The sequence below is a fragment of the Apodemus sylvaticus genome, chromosome 9 (genome assembly GCF_947179515.1).
Source record: "Apodemus sylvaticus chromosome 9, mApoSyl1.1, whole genome shotgun sequence".
NCBI lineage: Eukaryota > Metazoa > Chordata > Mammalia > Rodentia > Muridae > Apodemus > Apodemus sylvaticus.
The window spans coordinates 48,174,584-48,200,222 of record NC_067480.1 but is presented as its reverse complement, the minus strand read 5'-3'; the positions used below and the strand labels follow the sequence as shown (position 1 = coordinate 48,200,222).

The following is a 25,639-nucleotide window of genomic DNA, read 5'->3' as shown; positions in this document are numbered from 1 at the left end:
GTCTGATTTCCCTCACCAAACTGTCAATTTCCCTGCGCCAGGATGGCAGCCGTGAGAACGTTCTTCCCCTTCTTCTTCTTCTTCTTCTTCTTCTTCTTCTTCTTCTTCTTCTTCTTCTTCTTCTTCTTCTTCTTCTTCTTCTTCTTCGCTGCCTGCTGACTTGGTGCATTTTTCTATTGCAGGCACAGAGGATGGCCCAGCCTTGGCTTATCTGCTGTCATCCTACCCTGTGCACATTTTAGGTAGTGAAGTCATGCCCATGAGGACACCCAACTAGAGTTAGCAATGCAGGTCCAATAACTGCATGAAAATCCTCAGGTATCACTTACAGGGCATGGGCAGATGGTGAAAGGATAGACAGCGAGAAGTGTCTTCTCATAGTTAGAGAGGCTGCGCAGAAGCAGCCTGGGCAAAGCCCTCAGCGGCTGGAGCATTGGTGAAGGCTACAGGCCACTGTGTGCAGCTCTGCCTCCATCCTAGTGTCCCAAGGGTCCTGGTAAACTTCAAGGACAACTGTGATTAAGCTCCCATACTGACCTCCCAAGCACGACCCCACGTAGGAGTACCTCACTGCTTTTAGAAGAGGTCAACGAACTCCCCTGAGTTTGCCTGTGGCACTAAGACCATTGTGCAGAAAGATGGCTGGCCCAGTCCTTAAGAAGGGGGAGATGGTATGATGTGTCCTGCCATTCATCTGTTGAAGTTGTTTTGCTAACTGGTCAAGCCATGTGCCTTGCTGACCCTTGGGAAAGGCCGGAAAAGAGCAGCACATTTTCTTTTCCTATTGGTCATCATGTTCTACCCAGAAAGCACCGGCATCCATTTCTCTTTTCAAACTTTATTAAAATGGAATGACTTTACATTTTCTCTATTTGAAAGTATACTAGTGAGACATTGATTTTATTTGGAGTTAAAGCTGTGGGAAACCTCCTCCTTCTCCAGAATTCTGTGCTATATTTAATGATATGCATTTGCTAAAATGTGTATCAAAGCCAGATTGTCTGATCCCACCCAGAAATAGTGAACCCCCTCTGGAGGCTCCAGCAGTCTTCCAGGCATAGAATGAAATAGCACAGAATAGACACATTTCTTCTTTCTGTCAAAATATAGAGGTGCAATATACTTCCAAAAGAAGGAAGCCCAGTGGCGAACATGGGAGTCAGCACAGTTTGCGTCAAGAGCTAACTGCAGAGAAAGAGCGTGCTGCTGACAGCTGTAGCTTTAAGGCGAGGCATTCTGGCTGTTCCTAGAAGCTCTTACACATCCACGGCACTAGTCCACGTTTCTCAGTGACCTGCAGAATGAAAGGATGGTTTTGGTACCAAGCACATCTGTAGAACATAGACACATACACTAGCTTTCTATTGGAGTTAAGGTCAAATATCAGATAAAACACTGTTTTTAGGAGGCACAGAGAAAAATATGCAGGGTTAGCTGATAGAATATGTACAAGTTTTAACGCTCAGAAAAGATTGTTTTTCAGGGTCTATAAACGCAAACAAAAAGACAGCAGGGAGAGCAGACAAAGAGAAAAACATTAAGATGGTGGGACAAACAGCAGCAGCACATATGAATCTGTGTCCTTTGTCCTATGGCAATATTTCTCCAAATTTACAATTGTCTCCAAATTAAATTTTTTTAAAAATAAAAGTATAGAAGTCAAACTTCTTTGGGCTGGCACTACTCAACACAACCCATTTTTCAGCTCTGTGCTGGTAGTATATTATTTTAGATTTTCCATCTATTTCTTTGAATTTAAGTCTAGATTCTCCTCCTTCCATCTGGCTTCCTTCCACGATGCTGTGGGTTCTCTAGGAAGGGGAAGAGGGTGGACAGGTATCTTTTTACATGCTATTGTCTTGGCGATTCTCTGAGCCTTTATATGCACATTAGCTCATTTCATTCTTGAGATAACCCTGAAAGATTCATAGTACATTTTCTTTTATAGAAAAGAAAGCAAAGCACAGGGAGATTAGCTTTCCTGGGGAATATTGATCATATCCATTTTGATTAAAATAAGTGACCAGTACAAAAAACAATAACCAAACCAAACAAACAAACGAAAAACACTTAAATGTGTCCCAGAAGAGCTGGAAGTTTTATAAAGTTTTTGCCTTTCTCTTAGTTTGTGATGAAACTCAGTGTCTGGAAATAAAAAGAAAACTCTGAAGAAAGATTTGCTACATAGGTGTTTAAAAAGTACAGGGAAAATGACAAATTCCAAATATATAAGATAAACAATTTCCTCAAACAGAGAACCATAAAGGCACACTCTCAGCCAGGCGGTGGTTTTTGATCCGAGCACTCAGGAGGCAGAGGCAGGTGGGTGTCTAAGTCTGAGGCCGGCCTGGTCCACAGAGTGAGTTAGTTAAAGATAGGCTTGAGTCTCAGATGGAATACAGGAGAACTGGCTTGTTCTTAGAAAGAGGTCTGCTGGTCGACCAACACCCCAGAACCATTTGCTATTATTCAATTACCCACAGGAGGTATGGGTCCCCTGCACGTGCACACACATGTATGTTTGAGCACACACATGCACAAGAGATAAGCAGGAAGTGAAAGTTCTGCTGTCATCAGGAAGCCAACAGCCACTGGTGATTGTGAAAGAAAATACACGGGATGAAATTATATTTAAAAAATAGAACACCCAAATGATGTCTAAAACTCAAATATTTAGAACTATGTTCTCATTACACAGGGATACACATGAGCTGCAGTGGGACAACGAACCAGTTCTTGAGATTGGTCTTTGTATGATTACATTTTGTTCAGATTATCAGGGTGTGTCTGTGTATGATGTGTGCACACCCACAGGTGTTCATTCGACTTGTGTCTAGGAGTCTTACCTTTTTTTTTTTTTGGTTGTTGTTTTATTTTGCTTTCCAAAGCCTGTTGTTTCCAAATTCTTTTGAAAGCTGTACTTTATACAGTTCTTCAGAAGCACCGATATATCTTGAGAAAGTCTATGCCCTTAGACCTCATTAGAGCAAGCCTCTTCAAAAGAAAACCTAACAGGTGGCTGCTTCCCCAACTTTCTATCTTTAGAATAGTGTGGGGATGGAGAGATGGCTCAATGGTTAAGAGCACTGACTGTTCTTCCAGAGGTCCTGAGTTCAAATCCCAGCAACTACATAGTGGCTCACAACCATCCATAATGAGATCTGATGCCCTCTTCTAGGGTGTCTAAAGATAATAGCTACAGTATACTTACAAATACAATAAATAATTTTTTTTAAAAAAAGTATAAAATAGTATTAAGGTTTGATGTAATCAAACAACCCAGGAAGTTCCTAAAGAAGCTCCAAAGAGGAGGTGGTATTTCTTTTCTATTTTTAAAAGTGTGTGTATATGGAGTATATATGTATGTGTATATGTATGAATGCATGTATATGTGTATGTGTGTATATATATGTGTATATGTGTGTGCATGTAGTATGCAGAGATATATATATATATATATATATATATATATATATATATATATATGAGTGTGTATATGTGTGTGTGGTGTTGGTTATATTTCTAATCAATCAATCTGTTTATTTTTGAAGACTAAACAAATCTCCAGCACCATATGGTTCTGTTAAGTTAAAGTTGCATATTCAAAACCTGCGTGGCATAGCAATTGAGTGAATGGAAATTTCATTTTAGGTTCTAACTACAAACACAGATTTGTCACTCGGTTCCAGAGTCCTCTATTTCTTACCCCTTGACCCTCCAGCTAACCTGGAGTTTCCTACTCTACGGATCTGAGATCCCTAAAGCACCCCGACTCCCGGCTTCACCTGGGGAGCTCTCCCCCCTCAGCTTCTATTACGTTGCCCAGCTTGGTGTCTCTGACTTCTGTTTATTTTCACCTTGTACATGTCTACATGACCTCAGAGCTGCAGTAAATATGAGGAGGACAGCAAAGGCCACACGACTCTTCTACTTCCCCTCCAGCCCCATCTGTCTCTGAGCTGACTTTAAACTCTTGCACATAACAGTTGAAGAGTGAAAGACCACGGAGAAGAAAGGGCAGGAGTTGGAGAGATGCTATGAAACAAAAAGACAAAATTCTCTCTTCCTGGTAAAATTCTCATCCGGAACAGGTTATGTGCAGATGCTAAAACAAACCACCCTATTTGATTGAATAAATGGAAAACCAGCAGATTCGCTTGTGACAAGAAATTTTCAAGAGTTCAAAGCTAGTCACAGCTGATGTCTATTTGGGCTTCACCATGCCAAGTACCATTCTCACCACTCGCCCCATAACTCAAGTAATCCGTGACTTTAAGAGGTGGGTACCATTATTCTTCTCATTTGGGGGGAGGAGGAGCCTAAGGCACACAGTGGTTAAGCAGCCTGTTCAAAACCACACAGCTGATAAGTGATGGGCTCCGTTTTCACACCCAGACCCTGAACTCCAAATACTCAACTTTCAGCATGATACAGGCAACGCCATTCATGTTTAGTCTTACTTTGTTGCTGGGGTGGGTGAGCGAGCACCTTTCCCGGCAGGATCTCCATTCTGCGCCGTGGCTTTCTTTGTAGAGCCGCTGGTGGCTTTATTATTCATTGCTCCTCTCCTCAGCTTGACACCTGCAGACATAGGCAGTACCACACCTGAGTATAAAACTTAAACAACAACAGCCACGTCCACCACAGGGTTAGAGCTTGTCTTTCTGGACTGCATTGCCCCCCACCCCTAACCCCCTCGACAAAGGGTCTAAGTAGGAAGCCTTTCTGGTTGGGGAAATGTAGAGGAGGCATATGCCAAGTTATGAAGGATGCTGAATTTTATTTTATTATTTTAATCTCATTAGATAGAAATCTAACCAGTGCTATCATTTAAGCTCTCTCTCTACATCCAGAAGGGAGCAGGCTTACTCTGTCTCCGGTTACACTCAGCTGCTCTGGGTGCGGTTAACAAGGCAAAAGGGTGCAAGGAGCGGCGGGGCAGCAGGGCCTGGGAGACCTGAAAGGAAGAGGACAGTTCCGGTTTACAGCAATGTGAGTGACATATGCGGAGTGCCTGCTGCTTCCAGTACCTGGTGCTTCATCGCAGTCTCAGCAACCCGAGTCCCGGTGAACTGTGCCGGTGAGGCACCTGAAAGGCAGGCAGGTGATGGCGGTCTTCACTTACAGTGTCTACTCTGTGCTTGGCCCTCACAGCCCTCTCCTGGCGTAGCCACTTTCGTTCTTTTACCCTAGGCTCCTGCCTTGCCTTTGCTGAGTGAGACACTTGCCCCGACAATCCTTCACCTACTCCCTCCTGCCCCACAAACCGACGCACACTGCAGGCTAGGAAGTGCTGCTTATGCAACTGGAATGTTTTTTAACATGCCCTTAACTTTATTAATAATATTTTTATTATTAATATTTTTATTAAAAAATAAATTAAAGAATATAATTATATCACGTGCCCCAATCTCTCTTATATGTCCAACTCCTCCCATGCCCTTCTGTCTCTAACTGGTGGCCTTTTTTTTTTTATAATTATTGTTACATGTATATAAATGCAATGTCAGGATGTGGTACACATCTTTAACCCCAGCACTAGCATGTGGATCTCTGAGTTCAAGACCAGCCTGGTCTACAAAGCAAGTTCAGGACAGCCAGAGCTATACAGAGTAACCCTGTCTCCAAAAATTATAAAATTAAAAACAAACACATAAATATACCAATACAAGCTGCTGAATCCATTTAGTGAGGCTTGCGTGTATATGATCCAAGGATGACTATTTTGTACTAGAAAACCAACAAAGAGGTGTGGCCTGGGCAAGGCTTATTCCCCACTGGAATGTTTTAAAGTACTAGGCAGGCAGACTTTAAAGACTGACAGGGTCTGATGCAGATTTTTAAAAGCAGTCTGGGGCTCAATTGAAGAATGCTTGTCTACCATGCCGAGGCCCTGGATTCACTCCCAGCATTTAAAATAATTTAAAAAAAAATAATTAAATGAAACAAAAAGATCACTTTGGCTTCTGTGTAGGAACACACGGGGAGATGGAAGCACAGAGACCATTGAATTTCTGAGCCTCAGTGTGAGCCAACAGACAACAGTCTCCCTTCCTCCCAAGTTTTTCTGTATCTGAGTAACTACTATGTAAGTCAAGGCGCCAGAGGTTAGCAGCATGGATGCTATTTCTAATCTGACTGTGTTTGGATGTGAGCTGTGTTGTTACAGCATGTGTGGCCATGTATCAGGGCATGTAGAATGACGTGGGTACTTGTCTATTATCTATTAAGAAGCCACATGTGACTACACTTAGTAAAAAGGAATCAGCATGTACCCACAATTACCAGCTAGGCACATGCACTCCGCCAATGGATTGCTTGTCCCGAGATAACCCTTCCCAAGCCTAGGTACCCCTGGAGGAATATAAGGTTGATGACAGCAGAAACTAACTGACTCAGGATTTTTAGACGTGCCTGAGCCCAGCATCATCAGAACCAGCATCATCATCAGAACCAGCATCATCATCAGAACCAGCATCATTGGAATGGGAGAAGAGGTCCAGAGATGATAATGAGAGCAACTCAGGTTCATAGGTGGCCACCCACAGTCACAGTCACAGTTTGTCTCACTTCCCTTGATGTCATTCTTGCTTTGATCTTTCACACGGGACCCCGGGACCCCGGGACACCGTAGTCCTTTAGGAGGGACTTTTGTTCAGGGTGTGAGAGGGAAGACAAGAGTGAACCAGGACTGTTTGTTGACAGCTCGTCCTATCCACGCTCATTAGTGTCACCTCAGTCCTAAGTCCGGTGACTGTGTGTGTTTGTGTCTGCTGTCAGACTGTTTGGTTCCTGGTCACTTGGCCGGTCCTTACCCTCATCTATGTTGTCCCATAGTTCAGCAGCAGGCCCAGAAGCCAAAGCAGCTGTCTCCAGCAGGGACGTCGTTGTTTTCCAAGATTGTTTATTCTTGCCTGTTTGTGCTTCCTAAGGATTTGACAACTGCTTGTCAGGAAAGACAAGCAGTTGCTTGTGAAGAAAGAGAAGTGGGCTGAGGGAAGAAGAAGGAAAGGAGGGACAGCAGGGAGGAAGGGAGAGGGGAGGGAGAGGGGGAGAGCACACTTTCTGGACTGAGCTGGTCTCTGGGTTACTTGTGAGGAGGTTGAGTTTCACAGCCACACCAGTTCTCACCCATGAGTGCTCTGTCATCGCCCCACCCACTCAGGCCCTCTCTAATATCAACAGCATCCGCATCCGCAGTGTAGAACCCCATGCAGATGCTCTTATGCTTACTCCTAAGTCTGTGTTTTACTTTATAGTCAGTGTCATCTGTTCACACTTTGCTTTCTCTTTACTCATGGCTTATAGAAAAGACATAAGGTTTTACACTGATCCTGCATTCAGCAACTTTGCTTAAATAAAATAGTGTGTAGGTTCTTTTGGGCTCTCAAAGTATCCATTTTGTCATTTTAGAGACTGACAATTTTCTGTATGTCTGTTGGCCTTTTACTTAATGATTTCTGCAGGATAAGATTGTCAATGTAGTATTAAATAAGAAGGAAGAGAGCAAGACAGTGAAACTAATTGAAGCTTTGGACCAATTGGATTTAACAGATATATATAGAACTTTTCATCCCAAAGCAAAAGAATATACCTTTTTCTCAGCACCTCATGTTTCCTTCTCCAAAATCGATCATATAGTCACAAGACAGACCTCAACAAATATAAGAAGATCGAAATAATCCCATGCCTCCTATCAGATCACTATGGAGTAAAAGTGGTCTTCAATAACAAAAAAACAACAAAAAAAGCCCACATACACATGGAAACTGAACAATATTCTACTCAATGATACTTTGGTCAAGGAAGAAATAAAGAAAGAAATCAAAGTCTTTTTAGAATTTAACGAAAATGAAGGCACAACATACCCAAATTTATAGGACACAATGAAAGCAGTGCTAAGAGGAAAACTCATAGCTTTGAGTGCCTCCAAAAAGAAATTGGAGAGAGCATATGCTAGAAGCTTAATGGCACAACTGACAGCCCTGGAACAAAAAGAAGCTAATTCACCCAGGAGGAGAAGAAGACAGGAAATCATCAAACTCAGGGCTGAAATCAATCAAGTAGAAACTAAGAGAACCATACAAAAAAATCAATAAAACCAGGAGCTGGTTCTTTAAAAAAATCAACAAGATAGATAAACCCTTAGCCAGACTAACCAAAGGGTACAGAGACAGTATGCAAATTAACAAAATTAGAAATGAAAAGGGAGATATAACAACAGAAACTTAGGAAATTCAAAAAATTATCAGATCCTACTACAAAAGCCTGTACTCAACACAACTGGAGAATTTGGAGGAAATGGACAATTTCTTAGACAGATACCAAATACCAAAATTAAATCAGGATCAAATAGATCATCTAAACAGGCCCATAACCCCTAAAGAAATAGAGGGGGGTCATAGAAAGCCTTCCAACCAAAAAAAAGCACAGGACCAGATGGTTTTAGTGCGGAATTCTATCAGACCTTCAAAGAAGACTTAACACCCATACTCTTCAAACTATTCCACCAAATAGAAACAGAAGGATTACTACCCAACTTATTCTATAAAGCCACAATTACGCTGATACCAAAACCACACAAAGATCCAACAAAGAAAGAGAATTTCAGGCCAATATGCCTTATGAATATCAATGCAAAAATACTCTTGCCCACCAACACATCAAAACGGTCATCCACCATGATCAAGTAGGCTTCATCCCAGGGATGCAGGGATGGTTCAATATACAGAAATCCATCAATGATATCCACTACATAAACAAACTCAAAGAACAAAACCACATGGTCATTTCATTAGATGCTGAAAAAGCATTGGACAAAATTCAGCATCCTTTCATGCTAAAAGTCTTAGAAAGAACAGGAATTCAAGCCCCATATCTAAACAGTAAAAGCAATATACAGCAAACCAGTAGCAACATCAAACTAAATGGAGAGAAACTTGAAGCACTCTCACTAAAATCAGGGACTAGACAAGGCTGCCCCCTCTCTCCATATCTTTTCAATATAGTTCTTGAAGTCCTAGCTAGAGCAATTAGACAACATAAGGAGGTCAAAGGGATACAAATTGAAAAGGAAGAAGTCAAACTATCACTATTTGCAGATGATATGATAGTATACTTAAGTGACCCAAAAAAACTCCACCAGAGAACCCCTACAGCTGATATACAACTTCAGCAAAGTGGCTGGTTACAAAATCAACTCAAACAAATCAGTAGCCTTTCTATACTCAAAGGATAAGCAGACTGAGAAAGAAATTAGGGAAATGACACCCTTCACAATAGCCACAGACAGCATAAAGTATCTTGGGGTGACTCTAAGCAAACAAGTGAAAGACCTATACCACAAAAACTTCAGATCTCTAAAGAAGGAAATCGAGGAAGACCTCAGAAAATGGAAAAATCTTCCATGCTTGTGGATTGGCAGGATTAATATAGTTAAAATGGCCATCTTGCCAAAAGCAATCTACAGATTCAACGCAATCCCCATCAAAACTCAGTTCTTCATAGAGTTAGAAAGAGCATTTCTCAAATTCATCTGGAATAACAAAAAACCCAGGATAGCTAAAACTATTCTCAACAGTAAAAGAACTTCTGGGAGAATAAGTATCCCAGACCTCAAACATTACTACAGAGCAATAGTGATAAAAACTGCATGGTATTGGTACAATGTCAGGCAAGTGGATCAATGGAATAGGATTGAAGACCCAGAAATGAACCCACACACCTGTGGTCACTTGATTTTCGACAAAGGAGCTGAAAACATCCAGTGGAAAAAGATAGCCTTTTCAACAAATGGTTCAATTGGAGGTCAGCATGCAGAAAAATGCGAATTGATCCATTCTTATCTCCTTGTACTAAGCTCAACTCCAAGGGGATCAAGGACCTCCACATAAAACCTGACACACTGAAACTAATAGAAAAGAAACTGGGGAAGACCCTTGAGGATATGGGCACAGGGGAAAAGTTCCTGAACAGAACACCAATAGCTTATGCTCTAAGATCAAGAATTGACAAATGGGACCTCATAAAATTACAAAGTTTCTCTAAGGCAAAGGACACTATCAAAAGGACAAAATGTCAACCAACAGATTGGGAAAGGATCTTCACCAACCCTAAATCCGACACAGGGCTAATATCTAATATATACAAAAAACTCAAGAAGGTAGACACCAGAGAACCAAATAGTGGGGTACAGAGCTAAACAAAGAATTTTCTTATGAATAATGTCGGATAGCCGAGAAGCACCTTAAGAAATGTTCAACATCATTAGTCATTAGGAAAATGCAAATCAAAACAACCCTGAGATTTCACCTTACACCAGTCAGAATGGCTAAGGTTAAAAAACTCAGGAGACAGCAGGTGTTGGCAAGAATGTGGAGAAAAAGGAACATTCCTCCACTGCTGGTGGGATTGCAAGATGGTACAGCCACTTTGGAAATCAGTCTGGTGCGTCCTCAGAAATCTGGGCATGACACTTCCGGAGGACCCTGCTATACCACTCCTGGGCAGATAACCAGAGGATTCCCCGGCATGCAATAAGGACACATGCTCCACTATATTCATAGCAGCCCTGTTTGTAATAGCCAGAAGCTGGAAAGAACCCAGGTGTCCTTCAACGGAGGAATGGATACAAAAAATGTGCTATATTTACACAATGGAGTACTAGTTAGCCATCAGAAACAATGAAGTCATGAAATTCTTAGACAAATGGATGGAGCTGGAGAACATCATACTAAGTGAGGCAGCCCAGTCTCAAAAGATCAATCATGGTATGCACTCACTGATAAGTGGATATCAGCCTAGAAATGTGGAATACCCAAGACATAATCCACATATTAATTGATGTCCAAGAGGAACGGAGGAGTGGCCCCTGGTTCTGGAAAGACTCAGTGCTGCAGTGTAGGGGAATACCAGAACAGGGAAGGGGGAAGGGGTGGATGGGGGAGCAGGGGGAGGGAAGAGGGCTTATAGGACTTTCAGGGAGTGGGAAGCCAGGAAAGGGGAAATCATTTTAAATGTAAATAAAAATATATATCGAATAAATTTAAAAAAAGAAAAAAGAAGAAAAATAGTTTTAAAAAAGAAGGAAGAGAGCAAGCACTATAGATCCATTTGTTTCTTTTTTCTCTCCATTTTATGTGCATCAGTGAGTTTGCCTGCATGTGTCTGTATGAGGGAGTCAGGTGCTCTGAAACTGGAGTCACAGACAGTTGTGAGCTGTCATGTGAGTGCTAAGAAGTCAACCCCAGTCCTCTGGAAGAGCAACCAGTGCTCCTAACCACGGAACCATCTCTCCAGTCCCAAAGGTTTATTTGATTATGCATATGAGTTCTGCATGTTTGTCTGCAAGCCAAAGAGGTAGGGCCTCAGATTCCACTCTATGTGGTGCTGAGCCACCATGTGGTTGTTAGGACTTGAACTCAGGACTTTTAGAAGAACAGTTAGTGCTCTTCACCATTGACCCATCTCTCCACCCCCTGATCTATTTCTTACTTCAAGGAGGATATGTTTGCTATAGATTTTAAAATATACTTTAACAGGTTAAGAAATTTTTCTATTGTCTTACTTTGGTAAGTATTACTTTAGTATGATAAAAAAAAATAAGAAAATATTCCCTTAACTATTTACATCTTTTTAATTGTTAACTTTGACATGAACAGAAATTTTGGGTTCAGGGAAAGGTAGTGGAGACTAGGTAGGAAGTTTAGAGACACATGCCCAGCCCCCTGCACACACAACTTCCTGCCCCACAGTGACACTCTTGTGACTATTTGTAGCATAGGCAGGCACACCATCTCCACACTTCCAAAGCTGTTCATTTTTTAAAGGATAAAATGCTTTTCTTAGAATGTATTTCTCGGGAGAAGGAAATAGCTCAGTTGTCAAAATGCCTACTGGGCACACACAAGAGTCTGAGCTCAGAACCCTAGCTCCGGCATGAAGGTGTCACGTAGTTTCACATGCTTGTTACACTACTACAGAAGGTAGAGGCAGGAGGATTACAAGTTTAAAGTCATCTTTTCCTACATAGTGAGTTCGAGGTCAGCCTGTGCTATTATACAAGACTCACTTTCAAACAAAAACAAGCATAACAAAAAATCCACAACAGTGCCCCCAAAATAAAATCCACAGTGAGCTACCAATTGATACATTTTTCTATATTTTGAAAGCATTCGTGTAGACAGCATCTACTGCTTATAGAACAGTATAATCACTTTGGAGACTGATTTCATACTCCAAGCTCAGCAACCTCCTAGACACACACCATCCAGGAACTCTGCTGCTAAGCAACAAAAAACACAACAAAAACACGTGGAGGAAACACTCGGAGGTCTAAATTCCCTCTTCCTCCAAGAGTCGCCTGACCTCCATAAAGAGGAGACTAATAGAAGACCTGACATGAGCCTCTCTGGCTTACATGTGTATTTGCATACTTAGGCAATACACATGTGTAAATATGCATGCATATACATGTACATGCACATGACACACACATGTAAAATCAAATCAAAGATGTTGTGTGATTGAAGAAGATACACAACACTAACCTTGGGCCTCCAAACACAGGTGCACATATGCACACACACTGCAGGCACACTGCACACACACACACACACACACACACATACACACACACATATACACGCTCACACACATAGAGTGCTTGTCAAGGAAGTGCAGCAGGAGGCACAAGGCCCTGTCTCCAATCTCAGCACTGCAAAAACATAACCAAACCCCACCACTGTGCAAGAGTAACTGGCATATACTTAAAGTCGCATGTGCCCTGAAAGCATGAACAGCAGGTGAGGGTGGTAAGCTCTGCACAGTGCACGTGGTAGACCTTTACTTAGTCGTTACACTTTAAACACACATGGTGTTAGTTAGGACATAATATCGATGCTCTATTGAGCCCCCTGGGTGGACATAACTAATATCGAAGGCATGGTTTTGGATCTCTGATTTCTCTGATCTGTTGATCTCCAGCTTTGGTTGAAAACGTAGGTTCCACCGTTTATGACGCAGCCACATTTTCACGTCTGTACAGATTAGTTCGAGGGTAAATCCCTCAGGAAGGAATATGCTTGCAGTAAACGTGAGAGGGTAGAGGCAGCTTGGCACTGGGAGAACCAGCTGCTGGCAGCAGTGAGGAGGCTGGTGCTCCCCGCAGGCAGGCTTGGCAGTAAGAGCCGCCATATGGAAGGCTCCCCTCGGGCCAGCACGTAATTGATGTGCACAGTCCCAGTTAATCCCAGAGCAGTCTGGTGTGCTTGGGGATGTGACATCAGGCCTACTTACACATAGGAAACTTGTGTTTAGAGAAAAATAACTTAAGGCCTAGGTAACAGTTACCTGGCTAGTCTGTCATGTTTTTGCTCTTACTAATATTATAAGGAACCCTTCTTATATGTTTCTGATGTTACTATGAAACTTTCTCATGCCCGAGTTGATTATATATTCTGTTATGTTCTATGCACTGTATAGAAGTCAGTAGACTTCTTTCTCTCTCCCTTACCCTCCCCTCCCCTCATTCTCTTTCTATCTCTCTCTGTTCCCATATGGTCTCTCTTTCTTTCTGTCCTCTTCAGTCCCCCGCTTCTCTGCCCTCATGGCTCTGCCTGTCTCTACCCTTCTCCAGGTCCTCACTCCCCTCCCTTCTCCCAAATAAACCTTGGCATGGCCCTACCAGGCACCCTGCCTGCCGCTGCATTGTATTGCATAATCCCCACAGTAAGCTTGGACCAAAACCAAGCAGTCAGCAGCACTTCCTGCACCTGTATATAAACTTTTACCATGTTTGCTTTTACAAGCTGCCCCTGGGATGGACCCCAACATAAGGGAGACGCCTGCACCAATAGAAAAAACTACTTGGAATAAGACTTCCGTTTTGAGTAGTGGTTCAGTAAACTTTAAGTTCCCAAGACCTCCTTGGGAACTGACATCCTACTTGGCAGAAAGAGACATGTACGAGGATAAAGGACATCCTGGTTGACCAGTTAAGACATGAATGTTAGACAAGTTCCCTGCCACAACTGAGTACCCCAGCCAATGGGAGCAGGATAAGTGTACAACAAAGACATGTTCCTAAGGAAATCCCTTATCCCTAATCCTGATTGGTGGGATAACTTGACACAGATGTTTGTGGATTTTAGGCTTAAAAGCCCTGTAGGATCTTAATTCAGTGGCAACCGGCTCCTGAGTGTGGCTCCGTGACCTGATCTATCAGTCCTGGGCTGTTATGCTCAATAAACTATCCCTGTTCTGACTGATATCTGTGTTTGTATGGTTTGGGAGGAGACTCCTGGACCACAACAGGAGGCATCCAACTTGGAAGGGGTGGATCTGGATCTGGGCCCTGTCTGCTTTGCCTCTAGAGTCATGATATTTGGGTGTTAGGATGGATGTGAGTGCCGGCTCCCTTTTTTTTTTTTTTTTTTTTTTGAGATCTGTTTTCCTTTGTGCAACATAGATAGCCCTTGCTGTCCTGGATTCCCTTTGCAGACCAGGCTGGACTAGAACTCATAGATCCTCCTGCCTCTGCCTCCTGAGTGCATGCACCCCTACTACAGGATCAAAGCTAGGTCTTGAACCAGGATGGCCTTCGGGAGGACGGAGGAGAGCTGAGGTCTCAGGGTTCTCTGTTCAGCACCTTTTCCTCCTTCCACACACTTTTATTCTCTCTGCCGTCTTCCCTTTGACCCCTTTTCTTCCATAAAGTGATGTACAACCGTGTTTTTGTCAATTACTTTATAAGCTTAAGGGATATTTATGCTTTTTCATCAGTTTAAATCAAGTTGGGCATTTTATATTTATCATTTGGACACAGTTGTACTTATGTAAAGCCTTTAATTGAAATTTTTCTGGGTCTTTAGCAGGAAAACAAAACAAAACAAACTGAAAATTGAATTCCTTATTAATAAAAAATGGCCATTTAGCAGGAGCCTGTGGCTGAGAGCGAACAGTACATGACTTGCTGCTCTCCTTCCACCAGGGGGCAGCAGAGAGTCCTAGAGATGCCACCAGGCTAAGCACAGTTCCCACAAGTCCTTTCCAGTTGCCTGAAATTGTTCCAATCTGATTTGTATTCCTCTTGGTTTTAAACTCTGGCTTAAAAACTGTTTCAGTTGTTGCTTAAAAGACATGTTATCCGAACGATTCAAAGGGCTTTCCGGTATAAGCGGTAATTAAAGAAACTTTAACAACATGTATTGTCTTTAAACCACTCTGACTTATAATTTAAACCATTGTTTTTGAAGTGGTGTTAAACTCCAAAAGGCTGTTTTAAAATAGTCCTGTAGTTTAGTGTTTGAAATGCTACATTGCCACTGAGAGATCCTACTGATTCCTCCTCTAAATTGAAGAGAAAGCTTGTGGGTGGAGTCAGCCTGCAACTCTGCTTGGGGTGGGTAGGAGCTCGGGTGGTGGGAGGGAAGGACTGCTAGCGTTGCTTCCTCAAACCATAACCATTTGGGGAATTAGTTACCCCTGATAAGCCGCGTTTGCATTGCTAATCGTATACATAATTGATTAGCTATTGGATGTTTAGATACTAAGAGTTTCTATCAGATGTGATTTTGACCCTAGGATACATTTAGCACTCAGGAGGCGTTTTTTTTTAACTGTCCCACTGTTGGTATGATTCTGGGGATCGCGGTTACAGGTCACTGAGCAGTGGCTCTTTAGCGATCCGGTGGACAAGCACGTAAGCAGCGTGGCCTCCTGTTTTAGCTCCAATAATTAGGCTGCACTTCGCCCAGCTGCTCAGACATCGACCTTTGCAAACCCTGACTGTTGACTCCACCAAACCTGGAGGTCACAATGCAAATCCCCTTCAGAATGAAGCAAGGGAACTGAGATGCAATCACTCAACCAGTGTGACTGTCACCTCCCTAAGCTAGAAGAAGAGAAAATCTAAGTAAAAAACAGCGAGCAGGGCTCAAGTTCCGGGCATATTTGGTGAAGGAGGGAGGAGACAGGTGGGCAGAGAGAAGGCTTAGAAACTGGGCAGGGTGGCATGTGGAGCCAGAACACCACAAAAGCAGGTCTTGCTTCAACTTAAAAAAAAAAAAAAGCTGCTGAGTGGGGCTGGATGGCTCAGTAGTTAAGAGCACTGGCTGCTTCTCCAGGAGACATGGGGTCAATTCAATTCCCAGGACCTACATGGCAGCTCACATCTGTCTATAACTCTGGCTCCAGGGAATCTGGCACCCTCACGCCGACATATATGCAGTCAAAACACCAATGCACATTAAATAAATAAATAAATAAATACAACTAAATCATAGAAATCAAATCAGGTCATTTGCTATTATTCACTTGCATTTCAAAAATCCCCAAAACTGCTTAGTCTCTTAAACGCACCAGTGGAGCTAAGCCTTGATACAGAATATAAGATCTAGGTAAGACAAGGTGCCTTGCCCAACTCGCTCACTGCCAAATCCGTGACACTCGGTTACATACTGTGAAAGAGCAAAGGGATGACCAATAAGCCATGCAGTGGTCAGGGAGAAAGCTGCAGTGGTTCCTTCAGGACTGGGGGAGATGTGGATCTCAGCAAGAGTAAGGTGCCAAGAAGTTGGTTTTAAAACGGTAAGACTTAGTAAACACTTGGCTATGGGGGTGGATGCGGCAGGCACTTGAACTTCTGGGACCCGTTGCTCATACAGTCCAGTCTGCAGGACAAGAACAGAGGATAAGGAACAGTCCTGAGTCTAGGGTACCGGCCTCCTTCTAAGTCCTTCAAAGCTGCTTTGTGGCTGTGAGCCACTACTTACACACTGCGGTCTGTGGGAACAAGGATAGGAGATAAATAATTGTCCTGTGTCTATGGCCTTGACCTGCCCTGGTCTCTTTCTGAATCTTTTCAAACCGGCTTATGGCTGTGACCCATTGCTTATATACTGTTGTCTATAGGAAAAAGAAGCAGGGTGGGCACTTGTCCTGTGGTTAGGTTCATGGTTGTCCCTGGTGCTGCACTTCGATACCTTTTAAATCCAGATGGGAGACATTGCAAGGGACAGTGGGCAGAAGGTCAGGGGTGAGGATGCTGGTTCAGCTTCCTTGACTCCTGCCCCACCCCACCCACCTCTACCCCTGCCACCCACCCCTACCCCTGCCACCCACCCTGACCATACAAGTTTCCACTGGTAAGGGGATTATAGCAAAAATTTAAATTCTTACTGAATGTTAACACACTCAAAATCTGCGAAAATGGAGCCACTTGAAAATCATTCAGAATACCTTATTTTCTCAAATACTGAACCTCATGTAGCCCAGGCTGGCCTTTGTTCCCTATGTTGCCAAGGATGACCTTGAGCTTCTGATGTTCCCGCCTCCTTTGTCTAAGAGTTAGCCTTACGGACCTGGTTGGAAGAATACACTGATCCAGGGACGGAGTGCGGCTTGTTAACCCACATAACTGAGTGGGAAAGTATGGCGTGCAGAAGCAATGGGATCTGGACTCCCATCCCAGTGCTCTCTGCTGCCAGACTTAGCCTTCCACAAAACGCCTGGCACATACTAGTCTTCCTAAAAGGGGGCATTTTATAAGCATCATGACTCAATTAGGATGTGGTAGCTTCCGGTTTTTACCTTTATTAAAAGCACAATTAGAGTTCAAGGCCAGCCTGGTCTACAGAGTGGGTTCCAGGACTGTCAGGGCTACACAGAAAAACCCTGTCTCGAAAAAAACCACCCCCCCAAACAAAACAAAACAACAACAACAAAAAAAAAAACCAAAAAAGCACAATTATTTATTCAGGGGTGGGATGGGCAGGTGTGTGCGCGCAGGTATTCCTGTGGAGGTCAGAGGGCAGCTTCCTGGAGCGTGTTCTCTCCTTCTGTTACCTAGATTTGGGGACTTGAATCAGGGAGCCGGGACTGATTGCAGGAGCCATTGCTTACTGAGCAATCGCAACATCTCAGCTTTGGCTTTTTGGCATAAAACTGTCTTTTATCTGATGCCTGAAAATATATCATTATAAATGTATATGCTAAATAATCTCATTCAGGGGCTGTGGATTTGTAGCTCAGAGGTAGAATGGACACAGCACAGGCAAGACTGAGTAGAATCCCCAGCAATAAAGACACACACACACACACACCCAGATACATACGCATATGTCTTTATGTGCATGTATCTGTGTCTTTGGCTCGGAATATATGTCAGTGGTAGAGCACTTGCTTAGCATATACTATATACAGGCCCATATACGCCTCTGGTATTAACAGTCCCATATCACACTTACCTTGGTAGAATCAGAACTGGCAGAAGAATTGGCCCCGTAAATTTTAAGGACTTCTTCAATTGGGATACTGTTCTGGGAAATAAAAACAATGCGTTGCTCTATTGTGCCTTTTCTTTATTATAAAACAAAGTTACTGCAGCTCCAGTGGATGGAGTATGGTGCGAGGTAGCACAACTACTAGACAATAATTTCTAAATTAATGGGCAAACACATTTTCTAGACACTATCATCTCTCATCCTTTTATTCCCCCCTCATCTCCCATAAATATTTTTGCAATATGGTATGGAAGTCAAATTTTTTTCATTATACATTTAAAATAACAAATTTTACTGTTAGTAAATCCAAGGCATTTAGAAACAAGATTAAAAAAATGTACATATGTACTAGAACCAAATGATTTCAGAAGATACAAAATGTGCACAAAATGGTGCCCCTCACCATTAAGACTCCAGCGTAAGATGATAAGATCATCGCTTCTCGCTCTTTTCGGTTTGGATACACAGGTCTGACGTGAAGAGGTGCTCTCCTGGGGAAAACACGGGTAGCGAAGAGTTGGGGCGGTGTATGTTGGGAATGGTGTGTGTGAACGTTTGCACATGCGTGTGGAGAACAGAGGTCAACTTCAGATGTCATCCTCTGGAACCGTCCACCTTGGATTTTTTGAGTAAGGGACTCTCACTGGAACCTGGGAGTCACCAAGTAGCCTAGACTGGCCGGCTGGCCAGCAAGTGCCACATCTTTGCCTCTTCAGTGCCGTGATTGTAAATTTGTGCCACCTCACCCAATATTTTATGTAGGTGTTGGGGATCAAATTCAGGAACCCTTGTTTATACAGTAAGTGCTGACTGAGTCCCCTAATTTCCCAGCTGCTATTCTTGTTCCTTTTGACACAAGCTAAGGTGTAACACTAATCCATACGTTATCTGCGATGGCTGTGGGTTATCCACTTTTTAAATAGGATTAATATGATTGATTTTCTGCTGATGAAACATGTACTTTTAATTTTGTTTTGTTTTGTTTTGTTTTGAGATAGGATCTCTCTGTGTAGCCCTGGCTGTCCAGGAACTCACCCTGTAGACTAAACTGGCCTTGAACTCAGAGATCTATCTGCCTCTGCCTCTGCTTCCTGAGTGCTGGGATTAAAGGTGTGCACCACCACCAATCAGTGGTATTTTGAATTTTTAATTTTCCAACCAAGTGATGTATTGTTCTTCTTTATCGGTTTTCACTAAAGCTGTTATAAACATCAGTGGCTCCTGTAGGAAGTGAGTGGTGATGTCCAGATGCGTCCTCATCGTCTGCTTAGGGGACCTGTTATACTTTACCGGAAGCTGGCACACCTGTAGGGAAGTTGAACATACCCCTGGATTCTGAGACTGGGTCTTTCCAGAGTGTTCTATAGCCAGACAAATCAGGAACCAGAGACACCGAGCCATGTGATGTTTGCTTGTTGTTTGTTTAAATCTGTCTGGTTTGAACTGAACCTTGTTATGAAGTGAACGGACACTAATAATGTCTACCCCGAAGAAAGATACTGGAGGTAGAACGTGGTGGCAGCTGGTAAGGTTCCAAAGAAATCATATTTACTTGGTGTGCTTGTGTGTGTGTGTGTGTGTGTGTGTGTGTGTGTGTGTGTGTGTGTGTGAGTGAGTGATGTTAGGAGAGGGGGAGTACTTGCTCCACTCTGTAGTTCCTGTGAAAGTTAGAAGACCATTTGAGGGATCTGGCTGTGTTCCCTCCTCCCACGGTGGAAGACCAAGGGCTGGAGCTCAGTCAGGCTGTGGCAAGTGATTTGCCCACTGAGACATCTTACCAGCCTGACTTTTGAGTTGCTATGTCAACAGTCCAACTCACAAACTTTTCAGAAGCAGAGGCAATCAGACCTACCTCCCCACCTCCTCTCTCCCACTCTCTCACCCGCCCCACCCCTTGCTCTTGTTCTTTCCAGGTGGTTCAAACTGGATTTTCTGCTTATTACTGTCAGTTCCCCTCACCTGGGGCTTGAGCCAGAAGCAAGGAATAGAAACAGCATCTGGACTTTGGACAGAGCTGTTTGATCCTGCCTCTCAGTTCCCTGTCCTGAGCAGTCGACTGAATCTGCTGAGTCACTACACTTGAAGGAAAGTGCTGATAATCTTGGGAAAGAAATGGTCCCATGAATTCAAGTTGCTAACGTGCTTCAGAAACCATGAAATAGTCCTTGGGAAGCAATTTCAGTCTTTACCTATAGAACTGGCCAGTGTGGAGCTTGTACACAATACAGTGACGACGTGCTTCTCAGGAGAAGCAGCCCGTGCAAGACTTAAAAAAAAAAAAAAAAAACTTGACAGAAACCAATGATCACAAATATAAAATATGTGAGCATACCTACGATGTCCCCACGCTGCAGCCATAATGTGTCTTCAGGCTTCTGGCTGGAGGAGGAAGTTTGCTCTGTGTTTCTACATCAGAGGGCCTCATAGGAAGATGCCAGATAGAACTGGAACTTGATCCATCAATTAGAGTCATGTTTTAAAAGGAAAAACCACAAGGGCAGAGGAGATGGCTCAGGAGGTAAAGTGTTTTCCTTGCGTAAATATGAGGACCTGAGTTTGGAGCCTTCCCCCATCATCCATATAAAAAGCTCGGCATAGTGGCACAGCCTGCAGTCCTAGTGCCCAGGAGACAGAGCTCCCTGGAGCTTGCTAAACAGCTAGGCTTGCTAGTGGTGAACTCCAGATTCAGTGGGAGAGAGACCTTATCTCAAAAATAAGATGAAGAGTGACAGAGGAAGACATTGACCTCTGACCTCTGCATGCACTCACACCCATACACAGGAATACATATACATACATATTTCCCTGCCCACACTAAATAAATAGATCACAAAGAAAAACAACAAACATATTTCAACTTACACTTTCTCCCACTGGAGCCAAGTTAAGTTTTCTGAGCGATGATCTAGCCACTGACTGGCAACACTGATGGCCAAGTCATAGTGGGCCTGGAATCAGGAAGTAGAAAGCAGAGTGAAAGGTTGAGACCTTGGCCAAGCAACTCCCTGAACAATGGTACTGCTAAGCCCTAACTACCAAGCTTCAAGTGTGTGTGTGTGTGTGTGTGTGTGTGTGTGTGTGTGTGTGTGTAGAAGGTGGGGGGAGATTCCTATTTACAGCGTGATACTCAGCAAGAGGTGTTTCAGAATCTTCAGGCATTAAGTTTATCTCTCATTAAACAGTTTCTTACTGTGTATAACCCAGAAGAGAAAGAACCCTCAACAAGGAATTGGAGAATGTGGCCTCTCCCTAGAATTTCCAGTATTTTCTTGGGTCTCCGTCTCCTTAAGTTTTTAAAAAAAGTAAAAGGAGAAGGTGGGAAAGAAAGCTACAGAGAACAATATCTAATCCTGTTCATTGTTAGGCGACATAGCAGGAGCAATGGAGCAGACAGACTGACAGGCAGAGAGCCTCATACTTGTTTCAAAACCGAGAGTCAGTTTGCGTGTTGATTCTTATTTCATTGGTGACCTTTTCCCTGGTTGATTGTAAGGTTTTTTTTTTTACTTCCTAAGCATGTTTAGCACTTACTAACATTCTCTTCCCATCCCCACATCCAGGGAAGCAAAGGTTGGTCTGGGTTTGTTCAAGGTTCCAAGAATTCCTCAATCATGCAATGGCATTCTCCAGGGACTGGACGAAAATAAAATGTCAGCCTAAATAATAGATAAGGGTTTTGAACCTCGGCCATTCTGTTGAAACCTCATCTGGAGTCTGATGCCTAGGTTAGTCACACTGGCCATGCTCATTAGAAATACAAACCCAACCCTGACCTCCAGAATAAAAACGGTGAGGTAACAATACCTCATTAAAGTTTGAGAAGGACAGTTCTGATCTGTTTGATGCCTCTTGGTGATGTGTGCCTGGAGAGGCACACTTGGCTTTACTTGGAGGGAAACTAAGAAGAAACACATCCCTCTTAGCATGAGGATAGCACATGGGCAGGGGGCGAACTGAGTTCACTGATTTCTCTTGGATTAAATCTTATTGTGGTTTTTTCTCTAATTTTGTATAGCAAGGTAGCAGAACTTCACAGAGTCAGGCTCAGTGTGAATAACACAATGGATTCTCAGATCCTGTATCACTTTGCCTTCCCCACTAAAGCCAATGATGGTAAGTGCTTACTGAGATCTACACTATTGCTAATTTTGTCACGGTCTTAACATTGTGAATTAACATTTCATCTTGCAGTCATTTGTTTCAAAATCTTTTCTCAACTGTGTTTATTTTCTCATTCTCTTTTTGCTTCCTATTTAGTGGGTGAAGATGATGATCACAGAGACAGCCTTAGGATCAGACAGGGTGCGTGCATGTGTTCGTGTGTATGTGTGTGTGTGTGTGTGTGTGTCTGTGTGTCTGTGTGTGTCTGTGTGTGTGTGTCTGTGTGTCTGTGTCTGTGTGTGTGTTAGTTACATATGCATTTGATACCTGTTCTGTCCCCATATCACATACAGAATGCAATGGAGTTGAACCATGACTTGCTTTACCATATCATCTAGAAAGGTGAGTTGGCCTCTTCCTTTAGGATCAAATTCATTTTCCCGAAGTCTGATTCCAATATATTCTCCCCTGAAAAGCAAGAGAGCAACATTGAACTATTGGGAACGATGTAGGGTTCCATCCTCACAAAGAGGCTTTTTTCCTGATATTCCCGCCAGCCCCCGCAACCCCCTCTGCGAACTTCCTCCCGAGACAAAAATACAACAGAAGTCAGTCATGGTCTAGCAGCTATTAATATTCAAAATTGGCTTGCATAATGATCTCGGAAGGCTGCAGGTTTAAAATATCTAATCACAATGAGCATAAATCACACTTATCTTAGAATTAAACACATGACTAGAATAATTTACAGTTTAAAAAAAAAGGAAGGATTCAAAATGCCATCATACAGAAAAGATTTTTACAACAGGAGGGCTAGGATCCATTGCGTAAAATACAGATTTCCTGCCAGGCATGGTGGTCTACACCTTCAACCCAAACACTCAGGAGACAGAAGCAGACACACCTCTTACGGGTATTTGTACTCTAAGAAGAGGCCATGACAATAAAGCATACATTTTTTTGTAAAATTTCCCACAGAATACACTAGCATTAGGCATTCTGTCAGAAGTTAGCATGTGCAGCAAGAAAACATTTATTTATTTATTTATTTATTTATTTATTTATTTATTCACTTATTTATTTATTATCCATTAATTCATTTTCTTGAGATATGGTTTCTATGAGTCATGGCTGTCCCAGAAGTCTGTAGACCAGGCCAGCCTCAGCTCATAGAGATCCTCAAGTCTTTGCCTCCCAAGTACTGGGGTTAAAGGCGTCATGACCATATTCCTCAGAGTTGGCATTTTTACTGTCTTTCGTTGTTGTCTTTTAAATTACTGTTTGTTTTTTGTTATTGTTGTGATCTTAGCATCCAAACATATATGTATAAACATGAGTGAATTCTATACACGTTTACTCTAGAATTTCTTAGAGATTTAGTAAAGACATTCACTTTCATAGGCAGACAAAGGACATTTGGTGGTATCTACGATAAGATCTTTGAGGAAAAACATATTCATGTTGTGGCAACAATGTATACAAAATAAAATATGACTTCTTGTTGTATGATCTGTGATTTTTTTAATCAACATTTGCAAAGTACCCGGTTGAAGAAAAACTGAATGAGATGGGGAAACTTTATGGGAAACGTCATTTCTTTTTATTAGTCAAGAAAGTTCAGAAGTCAAGGGGAAAAAAAAAAGGAGATGGATCATTTGTTTACTAAGCTTGAGGGCCAGATGCTGGGCCCTAAGGCACATTGAGGGATCTATCTTTTGCCAGTAAATCCTGCCCATTTCTGTGGTGCATCCTATCCTCCTGGGCTGTAAGGGGGGCCTTGCACATGCAGGCTCCTGCAGGAGCATTTGTCCAAGAGATTCTGCATCCTGCCCTGTACCACGCGTACCTGCATGGCAGGAGACGAGACTAAAGCATCTGCTGGCTTTCTCCTGCAGAAGCAGAACAGAGATCCCTCCTTAGCTTTTTGTCCTCCTGCTAATATACAGACCATCCGTGAGAGCATCCCAAATGCAAGGGTGAGAACCGAGAGTTGTTCTCGGCAATACTCACAGCAGTCTTTTTACCTCCTGCTTCACGAGCCTCCTCTCCATGCCGGAAGGCTGTGGCTGAGCAGGTATCTGCTGGCTGGATAGCTATCACCCGATAGCCTTTAGGAAGAGCAATTTCTGCAAGCCTAGAAACTACAGCAGCAAATCAGAGGGGATATGGATTAGGGATGCTGTTGCTACAAATACCAGTCATGGAGTTTGAGACTGTGGAAGGGATCCAAGACCATCCAGAATTCAGGGCTCTTACCCAGCCAAATTCCAAGCAGAAAGTGACCTAGAGGCTTGCCCCAAACCTTGTGCCTATCTGAGAGATTATTCCTTTCAAAAATACATGTACTAACTAACTCCTTTGAGGTGTGCATATGAGTGCAGGTGTGCATGTGCCTTGGCACAAGTGTGGCTGTCGGAGGACAAATGTCAGGAGTTGGTTCTCTCACAATACCACGTGGGATCCAGGACGGAGCGCAGGTCTTGAGGTCTGAGTTTAAGTACTTTGACCTGCTGAGCTGCGTCACTCACCCTCTTTTACAGTTTTCTCACACTCAGTGTGTGTGTGTGCATCCTCACAGTACTCTACCTTGTAGAACAGAAATGGTTTCTGGAGTGGTTGACAAGGCTCTTTGGGCAGACCCACCCTAACACACTGACTTGTGATCTGAACGTTTGGACGTGTCCTGTGTGTGGTTGACTTGGCGACTCCCGGTGCGTTTATAACAGAGACACAGCTCGTGATGGAACTGTCTCTGACTCCCCACAGCTGGGAGGTCATTTGACAGTCCACACAACAGTGGCAAATGTGTCTTCCTTCTGTGTCTCGCTTAACTCTGAACTGGAAATGGAAGACAAGGTTATGGGATCAAAGGCACTCTGAAATGACACACACAAATTGTTGCTAATAAATGAAGGAACTCGGCAACAAATATGACTATAAACCAAATCTATCAGCATCATTTGTATTAATTTAAAAAGACTTGGAGCATTTTGTTATGGCTAGTTTAATGAATCATCATGGCTGAGTTACTATTATTAGATATTTGGGCAAACGCTATTCTGATGTTTTTATAAAATTGTTTTCTGGATGAGATAAACATTTAAACATTAAACTTTGAATCAGGGGGCTGGTGAGATGGCTCAGCAGTTAAGAGCACTGACTGTTCTTCTAGAGGTCCTGAGTTCAATTCCCAGCAACCACATGGTGGCTCACAACCATCTGTAATGTGATCTGATGCCCTCTTTGGGTATGTACTC

The 25,639-nt window shown here is 42.9% G+C and overlaps 1 protein-coding gene across 2 annotated transcripts; it reads right to left on the bottom strand.

Moving 5' to 3' along the window:
- Positions 1-3,965: 3,965 nt before the first annotated feature.
- C9H2orf80 (chromosome 9 C2orf80 homolog) lies at positions 3,966-24,433 on the bottom strand. 2 transcript variants are annotated; one of them, XM_052192472.1, is made up of 8 exons: positions 24,393-24,433; positions 22,754-22,850; positions 21,144-21,229; positions 18,685-18,772; positions 18,246-18,317; positions 4,870-4,957; positions 4,461-4,581; positions 3,966-4,035 (listed from the first exon to the last, which is right to left on the bottom strand). In XM_052192472.1, exons 1-8 carry the CDS (start codon positions 24,431-24,433, stop codon positions 3,966-3,968), a joined length of 663 nt encoding a protein of 220 aa, XP_052048432.1. The 2 variants fall into 2 exon arrangements, with proteins under 2 accessions (XP_052048432.1, XP_052048433.1); XM_052192473.1 differs by having other exon boundaries at positions 22,769-22,850.
- Positions 24,434-25,639: the final 1,206 nt, after the last annotated feature.